General features: G+C 47.2%; 2 protein-coding genes across 2 annotated transcripts; both read left to right on the top strand.

Moving 5' to 3' along the window:
* The first annotated feature begins 1,011 nt into the window (after positions 1-1,011).
* dhx33 (DEAH (Asp-Glu-Ala-His) box polypeptide 33) lies at positions 1,012-8,965 on the top strand. Its single transcript, XM_070843199.1, has 12 exons — positions 1,012-1,354; positions 1,600-1,760; positions 1,904-2,131; positions 2,351-2,521; positions 2,796-2,981; positions 3,211-3,322; positions 3,570-3,729; positions 3,885-3,973; positions 4,071-4,198; positions 4,359-4,562; positions 4,658-4,744; positions 7,196-8,965. The coding sequence occupies exons 1-12, from the start codon at positions 1,144-1,146 to the stop codon at positions 7,502-7,504; spliced, it is 2,046 nt and encodes a 681-aa protein (XP_070699300.1). The 5' UTR covers positions 1,012-1,143; the 3' UTR covers positions 7,505-8,965.
* A 741-nt stretch (positions 8,966-9,706) lies between these two features.
* On the top strand, positions 9,707-12,421 carry c1qbp (complement component 1, q subcomponent binding protein). Its single transcript, XM_070843507.1, has 6 exons — positions 9,707-10,059; positions 10,822-10,972; positions 11,066-11,153; positions 11,246-11,341; positions 11,480-11,605; positions 11,702-12,421. The coding sequence occupies exons 1-6, from the start codon at positions 9,807-9,809 to the stop codon at positions 11,849-11,851; spliced, it is 864 nt and encodes a 287-aa protein (XP_070699608.1). The 5' UTR covers positions 9,707-9,806; the 3' UTR covers positions 11,852-12,421.
* Positions 12,422-12,647: the final 226 nt, after the last annotated feature.

Genomic DNA, 12,647 nt, shown 5'->3' with positions numbered 1-12,647 from the left:
GGGTGCCATGTCTAAAGTTCTTCGGGCAGCACCAGCTACGCTGTGTTAACTTTTCCTCCCTCATTAAAACAACATGGTGTTTACTAGCTAACAAAGGCGAGATCAATTCGCCATTAGCACCAGATAAGCCCTCTGAAAGTATCAGTTTGTGCAGCTTCCTGCAGCAAAATCATCCTGCAGCTGCAAACAGTGAGTCACAACTGTCCGGTTAATGTAATCTATGTGTGCTTGTTATGTGAAAGGCTGTCAGCTGTTGTGCCAATGATGGAAAAACCCATAATCAACATTTTTGTGCAGTTTGTGACATTTGGAAAAATGTATTCTCCATTTCACAGACTCTCCTTATGCAATGATTGTATATGGGAGGAATGTGTTTTGGGCCAGAGTCTGTCAAATGATGATCCTGCAAGCTCCAGTGCCCCCAGACTACCCTGAAATAGCTTAACAGCGAGCACTGCTCCTGGGGGTGTGTGTGCACCTCCATATGAAAATGAATGACAGTGCCTAGCATCTGGTACTGGCAGGTCTGTGTTGTTTCCTGCTGGACACCACTGACATTCAGACATGACACCTTCTCACTTTGTTTTCAGTGTTATCACTTATCACAATTTAAGGAGGCATAGAACATTCATATCACAAATATGCATCATACATGAAAAACAATTATTAATTAGTGAGCTAAATATTAACATACACACAAACACTACCTACTTATAACACAGATCACACACTGCATAAACATCAAGTACACTGTATTTTATTGTATTTTATTGTAAATCTTCCACACAGGAGGGTTGACAGACTAATGTAGTAATAACACTGCGGCCAAAGGGTGTGAGTGGAGCACCATGCAGCAGGATAACCCAGAGATCCTGTGCACTGTGGCTGCACGTGTCCACAGCCTGTGTGCCTGACAGACTGAACTCAGGTTACACTTAACATCCGCGCTGTGACGTCGAACGCCTGCGCCGAGAGAGACCACGTGGTGAGGACGTTTTTGCAGAGGCAGCAAAACATCCGCAGTGACGCCCGCTCGGCGGTCAGTGGGCATGAAAAAAACTTTTTTTTCTTTCTTTTTGACATTAAAACAAAGTCAACAAAGAGCCACGCAGCCTGTGGCACCACAGTCACTGTCTCCAGACCATGCCCCACGACCCCGACCCTCCTCCGGCTAAGAGATTCAAGCCGGGCTCTGTGTTTTTCCGCCTCGATAAGAATAAACCTGGAATGCTGCTGCCTAGAAAGGGGAATGCCACCACTCCGATAGACGTCCAGAGGAAGCAGCTCCCTATCTACCAGGCCAAACCTCAGCTGCTGAACCAGCTGAGACAGCTGCACAATGCGATTCTCATAGGTGAGCTGCTGCTAGCTAATGCTGCTACAGCGTTAGCCGCTCAGGTAAAGGGAGCATCCACTCTAAAGTAGACACACTCTGTAATGATGTGCAACTACTGTGTACTGCTCATTAACACCTGTAAACCCTGAGCTTCATTAGCTTTGCTTACTTATTAACAAGTGGGTTAAACCATGTGTAGAAGGAAATGTTACATTGCTGCACCTGAACTATCTCTAAGTGACCAACTGTCTCTGCCATATCAGGGGAGACTGGCTCTGGGAAGACCACTCAGATCCCTCAGTACCTGTATGAGGCCGGCATCGGGAGAGCGGGCATGGTTGCCATCACTCAGCCCCGAAGAGTTGCAGCAATCTCCCTGGCAGGAAGGGTGGCGGAGGAGAAGAGGACCCAGCTTGGCAAGCTGGTACGCACAGTGGACCGGTTTCCCACATCACTGCATAGATTGATTGATTACAAATCTAGGCTTTAAGCTGCCCTGGGGGGTCCTCTTGTAAAGAAACCAAAGTTGTGTTTACATTTCTTAATTTTTTAAAATGTCCTTCTAAGGTGGGTTACACCGTGCGCTTCGAGGACGTCACCTCCTCAGAGACGAAGCTGAAGTTCATGACAGACGGCATGCTCCTGCGTGAGGCCATCGGAGACCCCTTGCTGCTGCGCTACAGCGTGGTGGTCCTGGATGAAGCTCACGAGCGCACCGTGCACACGGATGTGCTGTTTGGCGTGGTTAAGACTGCTCAACGCAGGCGGCGAGAGCTTAATAAGATTCCCTTGAAGGTAGGAGGACAGTTCCAGGTTGCCTGGGTTCAATAAGATGTTTTACTTCAGCTAAAAACACCAGGCTAATCCCTTCTCTGCATCTGCTCCTCAGATAAAGAAGAAAAGCTTGTTGTACATTAATTTCTATAAGCTCATTTTCTGCCGCTGCTGCTGTGTTGATCTGTTGAAGCGAATCGCTTACAGTGCTGCTTCTCTCTGCCCCTGTACCCCGCTCAGGTCATCGTGATGTCAGCCACCATGGATGTGGATTTGTTTGCTGAGTACTTCAACAAGTCCCCCGTGCTCTACCTGGAGGGCAGGCAGCACCCCATTCAGATCTACTACACCAAGCAGTCCCAGTCAGACTACCTGCAGGCTGCGCTCGTGTCCATCTTCCAGATCCATCAGGTAGTGCTCAGTGTTTACCCTCAGGTGGAGAGAAGCTCTTGTATGTACTGTTGCACTTGGGTTAGTGCTGCGTTAGTTCACATGTGCCATGACTGTATAGACACGGGGTTATTTAGTCATTCACACAGAAGGGGTCGTATTTCCAATTTAATCATAACAAAATAAACTCCTCTGGTGAACCTGTGAGTAAGCAGCTCTCCGGCGTGTATGTTCATGTGCTGTGATGATTCCCCTCGACACTGGAACAGAACACGGTCTCCTTGTTTGTGCACAGGAGTCGCCTCCGTCCCACGATATCTTAGTCTTCATGACGGGCCAGGAGGAGATCGAGGCTCTGGCGAGGACGTGCCGGGACATCGCCAAGCATCTGCCTGACAGCTGTGGCCCCATGGTAGTTATCCCTTTGTACGCGTCGCTGCCCCCAGCACAGCAGCTCAGGGTCTTCCAGCCAGCTCCCAAGGTAAAGGCCACAGCAGACACAGTGCAGTTCATGAGGGGACGTGTTTGTGGGAAAAACAGCCATGTTGTTTTTAGACAGAAATATGCACACTGCTGTTCTCTCAGACGTGACGGGCGCCACATAATATCACCTTGTTTTCCTACCATTGTAAAACTGTCTTTATGATAGTTGAATTATTTCCTATGACTGTACAACCCGTCCAGAATGCTGCTCTTTGCACCTCTTGTAGGGCTGCAGGAAGGTCATCCTCTCAACCAACATCGCCGAGACGTCAGTTACAATCTCTGGGATCAAATACGTCATCGACACGGGGATGGTGAAGGCAAAACGCTTCAATCCTGGTTAGCTGACACAGATTATTTTTTATAGAGGGTTCACAGTAGCCAGTGGTGGACATTACCTGGTTATAACTATTCTCTACCAATTAATTTACTCTGTTTGCAATTTGATCCCTCTTCTAACAAGTACATCCTTCAAACCTCAACATTTAAAATGCATTATATTTTTAACACAAACAGTATGTTGTATGTATCTTTTGGTCAGTTACTTTGCACCCATCTCATTGCCCATGTGCCGTGTGACTCTCAGACAGCGGGCTGGAGGTGCTGGCGGTGCAGCGGGTCTCTAAAGCCCAGGCGTGGCAGCGAGCGGGCCGGGCCGGCAGGGAGGACTCCGGCTCCTGCTACCGTCTGTACACGGAGCAGGAGTTTGACAGCCTCATCCCGATGACCGTGCCTGAGATCCAGAGGTACTGCAGGGGACTCCTTTTATATCCGTACAGCTAACCAGGCTCAGCAATGTGATGATTTATTTAGGTCACTTTGATTGAATGGTCTGGTATTCTGTTTCTTTTTTCCTTGTCGTGTGTGTGTGTGTGTGTGTGTGTGTGTGTGTGCACTGCAGGTGTAACTTAGCCGGTGTGATGCTGCAGCTCATGGCTCTAGGGATCCCTGATGTGATGAATTTTGATTTCATGTCCAAGCCTTCTCCAGGTAAGATGCTACTAGTCATCATGGATGCCCGTGCGCCTCTGGTCGCCCAGCGGCAGGACTGAGAGTTGGTGGTAACCTGCTTGTCTGCTTATCCCAGAGGCCGTCCGCTGTGCCGTGGAGCATTTAGAGCTGCTGGGAGCTGTAGAGAGGAAGGAGGGGCAGGCTATCCTCACCGCTCTGGGGAAGAAGATGGCAAGCTTCCCTCTGGAGCCCAGATATGCCAAGGTAAAAGGTGTTAGGAGATGCTTGCGTTACACAAATAGATGCTGTGTTGTGTGGCTCTGACAGAAAGTGACAGTGTGTAGCCCAGGGCATCACATGGGTCACATGAACCCAGACAGCATTTGGTGTAACACTTCCCTGCGTTATTTGCTCCGTCTCACAGACCATCCTGCTGTCCCCCGACTACTCCTGCTCAGAGGAGATTTTGAGCATCGTGTCTCTGCTGTCAGTGGACACCGTACTGTACAACCCTCCGGCCCGGCGGGAAGAGGTGCTTGCCGCACGCAAGAAGTTCAGCTCCAGCGAAGGAGACCACATGACGATGCTCAACATTTACAGAGCGTTCAAGAAAGTTAGCGGTAATAAGGTGAGCGGAGCTTGATGAGCAGGGCACGAAAATGTCAAATCCAGAGATGAGATTGTGCTGCAGAAATAGATCATAATACTGTACGTGTGTTATAGGAGTGGTGCCGGGAGAACTTCGTCAACAGCAGGAACATGGGTCTGGTGAAAGAGGTCCAGGCACAGCTCAAAGATATCTGCCTTAAGGTACACATGTCTACGGTAAAGTTCTGTGTCGGGCTGAGCTAAATCACCTGACAGCAGCATCAGGATTAATTGGCACACCTACCTCAGAAACAAAGCAGGATCTTATTGGATACACAGACTCTTTATGCTTAAGTATTTAGAAAATCACAGTAATGTTGGCAATATGTTACGTCTAAGAAGTCACATTAGTTTTAGAAGTACAGTGCATCCAGAAAGTATTCATGCCGCTTCACTTTTTGTTATGTTACAGCCAATTCTTTTTTTCTCTCAAAGGGTTACCCCATACTGACAAAGTGAAAAGTGTTTTTTAGAAAATGAAGCAAATGTATTCACTCAAATATCACATGTACATAAATCTTCACACCCACGCTCTGAAACTCAGAGTTGAGCTCAGGTGCATCCTGTTTCCACTGATCATCATGACTGGAGTCCACCTGTGGTAAATTCAATTGATTGGACTTGATTTGGAAAGCACACACCTGTCTATATAAGGTCCCACAGTCAGAGCAGAAACCAAGCCATGAAGTCAAAGGAACCGTCTGTAGACCTCCCAGACAGGATTGTATGGAGGCACAGATCTGGGGAAGGGTACAGAAACATTTCTGCAGCACTGAAGCTCCTGAAGAGCACAGTGGCCTCCATCATGTGTAAATGGAAGAAGTTCAGAACCACCAGGACTCTTCTGAGAGCCGACCGCCTGTCCAAACTGAGCAATCGGGGGAGAAGGGCCTTGGTCAGGGAGGTGACCAAGAACCTGATGGTCACTCTGACAGAGCTCCAGCGTTACTCTGGAGATAGGAGAACCTTCCAGAAGGACAACCATCTCTGAGGCACTCCACCTATCAGGCCTTTATGGTAGAATGTGAATGTGAATTTCCCCCTATGGGGGATCAATGAAGAAAACTCTAAGTCTAGAGTGGCCAGAGGGAAGCCTCTCCTCAGTACAGAGCACATGACGGCCCTCTTAGTTTACCAATAGGCACCTAAACAACTCTCAGACCATGAGAAACAAGATTCTCTGGTCTGATGAAACCAAAATTGAACTCTTTGGCCTGAATGCCGAGCGTCACGTCTGGAGGAAACCAGGCATCACCTGGCCAACACCATCCCTCCAGTGAAGCATGGTGGTGGCAGCATCATGCTGTGGGGATGTTTTTCAGCGGCAGGAACTGGGAGACTAGTCAGGATAGAGGGAAAGATGAATGTAGCAAAGTACAGAGACATCCTGGATGAAAACCTGCTCCAGAGCGCTCAGGATCTCAGACTGGGGCGACGGTTCACCTTCCAACAGGACAACGACCCTCAGCACACAGCCAAGATAACGAAGGAGTGGCAAAGAAGAATGGGAGAAGCTCCCCAAATGCAGGTGTGCCAAGCTTGTAGCATCATACCCAAGAAGACTGGAGGCTGTAATCGCTGCCAAAGGTGCTTCAACAACGTATAGAGTAAAGGGTGTGAATACTTAAGTACATGAGGGCTTTATTTTTAATACATTTGCAAAATTTTCTAAAACATTTTTCACTTTGTCATTATGGGGTATTGTGCGCAGAATTTTGTGACTAAAAAAAGAATTTAATCCATTTTGGAATAAGGCTGTAACATGACAACATGAATAGTTTCCGGATGCACTGTAGGGGTGAGTAACTGCTGAGTGGCTGCTGTTATCTCGTCTCATCAAGGTGTGGACAGACATTATTTCTAATGATTAGGATTGTGTAATAGACTGTTGTGTCGGCCTCTGCCTCCAGACTGAGGTTAGGAGGCACAGGGGAGACTCCCTTACTGCTCCAGGGGGACGCCATTATAAACATACAGCTTTATATGTTTGGGCTTTTTATGCCTTTTATTAGAGAGTGACAGCAGGGAGACCACAGAGTACGAGGGAGAGGGAGAGGGAGAGGGAGAGGGAGAGGGAGAGGGAGGGGGAGAGGGAGGTCCCCGGCCAGACTTGAAGCAGGGATGTTAATGTTGCACTACAAAAAGATGACGTCTGATTCTGCTGCATCGATTTTGATCCTTTTTTTTTTCTCTTTCTTTTTAATGTCCATGACCTTGACAATCAGGAACTCTGTTTGATGCCTTAGAAGCTGTTTTTGACAAACACTGACTGTTACTTTCTCGGCTTATTGCTAACTTGACTCTGCTCCTGCTGCACAGCTGCCTGAGCGCAGACACACACACACACACACACACACACACGTGTTCAGAAACTTTTCTTTTGCCGTTGTGTTTGCAGACATGATGCACCGTAGAAATGACTGATATGAAGGTGCACCTCTTATTCATATCCACTTTCCTTGCATGTATACTTGTCTTATCTGTTGTGAATGTGCTTAAAGAAACAGCTGACAGTGTAGTTATGTTGCTGTGAAACAGTGAATCCAGCAGCTCATTTGACTGCATCAATAACTGAATACTAATGTTCACTTCCCGTTCTGCTCGTTCCACCAGCTGAATTTGAAGCTGGAGTCCTGCGGGGCAGAAACGGGGAACGTTCGTCGCTGCCTTGCCCACGGGATGTTCGTCAACGCTGCGGAGCTGCAGCTTGACGGCAGCTACTTGGCTCTGGACACCCACCAGCACGTGGCCATCCACCCGTCCTCTGTCCTTTTCCAGGCCAAGCCAGCATACGTAGTCTTCAACGAGCTGCTGCACACCTCCCGCTGCTACATGAGGGACCTGTGTTTGGTGGATGCCGACTGGCTGCTGGAGGCGGCGCCGGAGTACTTTGGCCACAAACTCCACCTCACCAAGAGCTAACCAACGGAGAAATCTGTCCCTGCAAGGACGCCTTCCTCAAACCACCCAGTAACAGTAAAACGTGTTCTCGTCACAAAGCTGAATTTGGATAAAAAGGATTTTATTGATTTTGTACAAGATCAGATCAGATCAGAACAGAACATTTTCTCTGTGGTAAACTTCTCTGGATTTCACTACCTCCCAGCTGACAGGCCTTTGGCATGTGTCACTGCTGCAGGAATCTGCATACTGAGGCCTCACAACTTAGACGACTGTCATTCAGATTTTATAAACTGTCTCTTCTGCCTGATGGTATTTCCTCTTTCCATTGTGCCACCTGTTTAACACCTTAAAAAAAGTCTTCTTGAGATGTCACATCATCGCATCAGTCCTGTTTAACATTTGCATGCATTTGAGCAGCACAGGCGACTTCACATGAGCACAGTTCTCAAATAAGCCACGTCTGATATGATTTACCTGTTCATCCTTCAAAAACTAACTCAGACTTCTACGCTCCATATGTTTAGTACTTAATTGTTAAGACGCCTTCCTGACCAGATTCAGAACATTACCATAGAGCTGTTCTTTCAGAGTAATCCTGAATGATGGCGAGGAGTTAATTGACTCATGAAATTTATTTTGCTTATGAAATATTAAACTAAGGAAAGCAGTCTTGACTCAAGCTTTCCCACCATGTAGTCTTTGGTCTATACAAAGTGGTCTTAAATGGTTTTATATATGCAAATCTATGAGGTTCCGTAGTTAGAAGATCACCAAAGGTGGAGTTCTGGGGTTTTTCCATGTCACAGTGACATGGTTTCTCTTTCATAATCACTCTACATGCAGCACTCGTCTTGTTAGCTTGTGCATGCCTTTTTTTACAACTATGATTGTATCACCAGTCCCCAAACACATGCACAGCAGGAGAAGTAGCATGCTTAATTCTCCTCCTCTACCCCCCTCTATCTGTCATATGTGAGTGAGCCCCGACACAGACAAACCACGGCTGTATGCTGACAGCAGGTGTATGCAATGCATGGAGATTATAGTTAATTAATGATCTGACCCCCTCAGGTCTTTCATTCTTTGTAGACTCACACCACGTTGAGGACTGGGATGGATGCTCCTCTTGTCTTTTTTTACACCAGGCTCAGGATTGTACAATATATACTGTAACCTGAATAAATTCCATTAACAATTTCTAACTTTTAAGAATACCAAACACCAAATGCATCTGGGGTTGCTGAGGGAATCGCTGTGGAGAGGTTCTGTGCCACACCATGTGCTTTATAACATTTGTTTCTTCAGTCTGAAAGGAAGAGCAAAGACCATTTCAGATGTGCACGTTATGAAGTTTGTAAGATTAAATGCACGCCTTTGACGACTTTATTAAGTGGATATAGAGAGTATATTTATTATGATTTGTTAAAGTCTCAAATAACCGCTGTTGGTATAATTTCTAATAAAAATCCAGTCACTGTCCCACTGAACAAGTCTGCTTGTACGGGGAGGGGGGGTTCACTGTCTGGGTCTGATTCTGGGCAGAGGTGTTTGTTTAAGAGCTGCTGTTCCGTATGTGACCTGTGCTGGGGAGAGTTTTGGATGTTACAGAAAGCATCAGTCACTCCTTATATATTTGGACTGACACACACAATATGTTCAACAGGATGAACATCAGTGTGGTGTACCGGTGATTCAAACAGAGAGGTGGTAATATGATCTGATAAATGATAGTTATTTCACTGACTGACCTGGAAGGTGCACACACACACATGAACTAACACCTGGTGACCCAACATCCAGTAGCTGTCATGTAAGAGAAATGGAGATCATCGAGGAGTCCACACGATGATTCTGGACTTAATGGAGCCCAGATCCACTCTCATGACACGAGCTGATAAAGTGGGTGTGCTGTGAGGATGCTGACCTTGACTGGATCTACCTGTCCTCTGGTCTCACGTGCTGCCTTCACTGTCCACCAGAGCCTGTGACCTTTCTCCTAATTCAGCCACAGGGGGGCGCTACTGTGCAGGTCGTGACGCACCACGACTTATACCTTTTAAAAAATATATTGTTTATTCCTTTATATCAGCCCACCTATTCATATGACACATCTATTGTTGTTTTGACATTTAATGGTCAGATCCACGCGGGACGTGTTCTGTCTGTCACTGCCAAAGCATTACTTCCGGTGCAGGGGTCATAGTTAGAGGAGGTCGATGTGTCCTTCCACACGTGTGTCCTGTAATCCTCCACCAGGAGCCCTGAGAGCCGTCACACTAACTTATTTCGTCCTGCCGAGCCTTAATATTCGTGTACCGCCATGCTGAAGTCGGTCGTCCGCGCGGTGGGGGCCGCTGTCCGCCTCTCCTCAGCCTCCACGTCCACAGCGCGAGCTCTGCCACTCAGCTGCCCGACTCTGGGCTCTCCGGGTCCGGCCACGACCCGGCCCTTCACCCGGTCTCTGTGGGTGCTGAGCAACAACGGAGCCTCGTCGGGATTCAGGCCGAAACTGTTCAGTTCAAAAGTGTTGAACCCCGCGGTGTCGTGTGGCTGTGGAGGACTGCACACTGAAGGTAACACCGGCTAGCACCGGCTAGCACCGGCTAGCTGCTAGCTCAGCTAGCTGCTAGCGTGGCTGCTGTCAGGCTGCGACACACACACACACACACACACACAGACACACACAGCCTGGTGAGGAAGATGTTGCCCAATTTAACCAAAAAATCATTTAATTTAACCTTTGAAAACAACTGGGGGGGTTGAGGGGGGGGGGTCAGAGCTCTGACATGTGCGACCCCAGAAGTGACGTCAGTGGTTGTCTCCTTGACAGACAGGATGAGTGAGGTAAGAGATAGAAGAAGAGAAATCCAAACAACTAAAACAGTCGTTCAGAGAAGTCCTGATGTTGTGTGATAGCTGCTGGACAGGCTGAACAGGCTGAACAGGCTGAACAGGCTGAGGTTCAAAGGTCAGCCACAGGAGGAGAGCTGAAGTAAAGCCTCTCTGGTGTCCATGGTGACGTGGGCTTTCACACAGTACCTCACCTGCACAGTAATAATGATCAGTGTGAGCATCGCTGTGTTCATAGTGAAGTGTCATTTTTCAAATGAAAACTCTGCAGCAGTGTGTGTACTGTGTGGTAAGGCCTGCCGTTAGCAAGGATTAAGCTGACAAACCACCCAATTTAAAGCTGGCAGCGTAGCCTTGTTGTAGGCACAAAGCCTCAGTCCAGTAACCCAGAGTAAAGCCAAGTCAATGAAGAGACGATGATCGCTGCTGCTGCAGGATAACAGAGGCTGAATCTTCTGTCTTAAATATACACTACTGTTCTACAGGTGACAAAGCATTTGGTGATTTCCTGTTTGATGAAATCAAAGAGGAGAAGAAGATCCAGAAAAGTAAAAACCTTCCTAAGATGTCCGGAGGATGGGAAGTGGAGATGAACGGCACAGAGACGAAACTCACAAGGAATGTATCGGGAGAAAAGTAAGGCTGGTGCGGCCGGTGGTTGTCTAAAGCCTCGTCGACACTCGGGCCCACTAATGAGCTCCTGACCTCCCTTTGTCTTCTCTTTTCCAGAATCACTGTTACGTTCAATGTGAATAACAGCATCCCTCCTAACTTTGAGGAAGAGGCAGAGCAAGGGCAGAAGTCAGCAGAAGAAGAGGTGAGTCACAGCACACCTGCGGAGTCACCTGATGGTTTAGACATGTAAGATATGAACATACAAGTGATCAGAATTCTGTTTCTCTTTGGCAGCCAGAAATTGTGTCATCACCCAACTTTGTAGTTGAAGTAACTAAACAGTCTGCAAAACATTCCCTGGTGTTCGACTGCCATTTCCCTGAGGACGAGGTAAGCACAGGCTGCGTTCACTGACACAGAAACAAGGCATCAGGCGTGCAGCACCCACAGCAGCAGCATGTCTCTGACCTCCCTCTGAAAGCAAACTATTTGATTTGCATAGAAAATGTAAAATGTTGGGTTTTGTAGATGAGCCACGGTGAAGGAGAGGAGGAGAGCGACATCTTTGCCATTCGTGAAGTGAGTTTCCAGCCAGAAGGAGACTCGGACTGGAAGGAGACCAGCTACACGCTCAACACAGACTCTCTGGACTGGGTACGAGTTGAGACAGAGACTGATAGTAACTTATAGTAACAGTAATACACAGGATAACAGTTGGCCGCTTTAACTGATGACCGCTTCGTTTCTCAGGCCCTGTACGACCACCTGATGGACTTCCTGGCTGACCGGGGGGTTGATAACACCTTTGCTGATGAGCTGGTGGAGCTGAGCACTGCTGTCGAGCACCAAGAGTACATCAAGTTCCTGGAAGACCTCCAAGGCTTTGTCAAATGTAATTAATGTTAGATATAAGTGAAGTTTTCCTTAACACTCATCCTGGCAAAGTTGGATGTATGAACACGCAGCGAGACTAAAGCAAGAGTTTCAGCACTGATTGGATGATGTGATGCTCTTGGCACTCTGAAGAGACTGATGATCGCTTGCTTTAGACGGTGAGCCGTGTTGCCAGCATGTGTCACATCAATACTTGTCCCCTTCTTGTTCAAATGTGAGTTTATTTTTCTGTAAGTTAACGGAGGCAGTTTAAATTAATTATATGGAGCCCATGAATGATGCAGGTCATGACGGTGTGTAGGAACCATCATTATCAGACATGACTCTCAATTTTAGTCTGAACTGCTGTGGTTTCATAAAGTCCAGTCAGTGATCAATATCCTAAAGCCAATATGTGACGGCTTTGGGTTTTACAGCTCGACAGTCCTGCTGCAGGTCTCCTAGGTAGCTTAGCAAGGCAGCTCGTGTTGACTGATACTGATCTGACTGTCAGACCACGATATGTGAAGGCTAGATTTGAACGGCATACATCAGCGTAAATGGGAGATCAGCATTCAATAAAACGGTTTGATATTATCAGATGATCTTATGGGTTTTTGTCCAGTTTGAACTGATGGTGTTCAAATGCACAAGTGGCCAAACTGTGTTTATTAGAACACACTTACAGTTCTGGTTTTAGGCCTCTGATTATGGATGCTCACTACTTAAGTCAAACCAGTATCCTCTCTAAATGTTCGATTAGCACCATTTTCTCTGGTGATCTTTGGTAAATATAGTGAAGGAAGAAGAGGCTAAGTTTGTC

This window comes from Pempheris klunzingeri, chromosome 14 (assembly GCF_042242105.1).
Source record: "Pempheris klunzingeri isolate RE-2024b chromosome 14, fPemKlu1.hap1, whole genome shotgun sequence".
Lineage (NCBI taxonomy): Eukaryota > Metazoa > Chordata > Actinopteri > Acropomatiformes > Pempheridae > Pempheris > Pempheris klunzingeri.
This window is presented reverse-complemented; position numbering and strand designations above follow the sequence as displayed.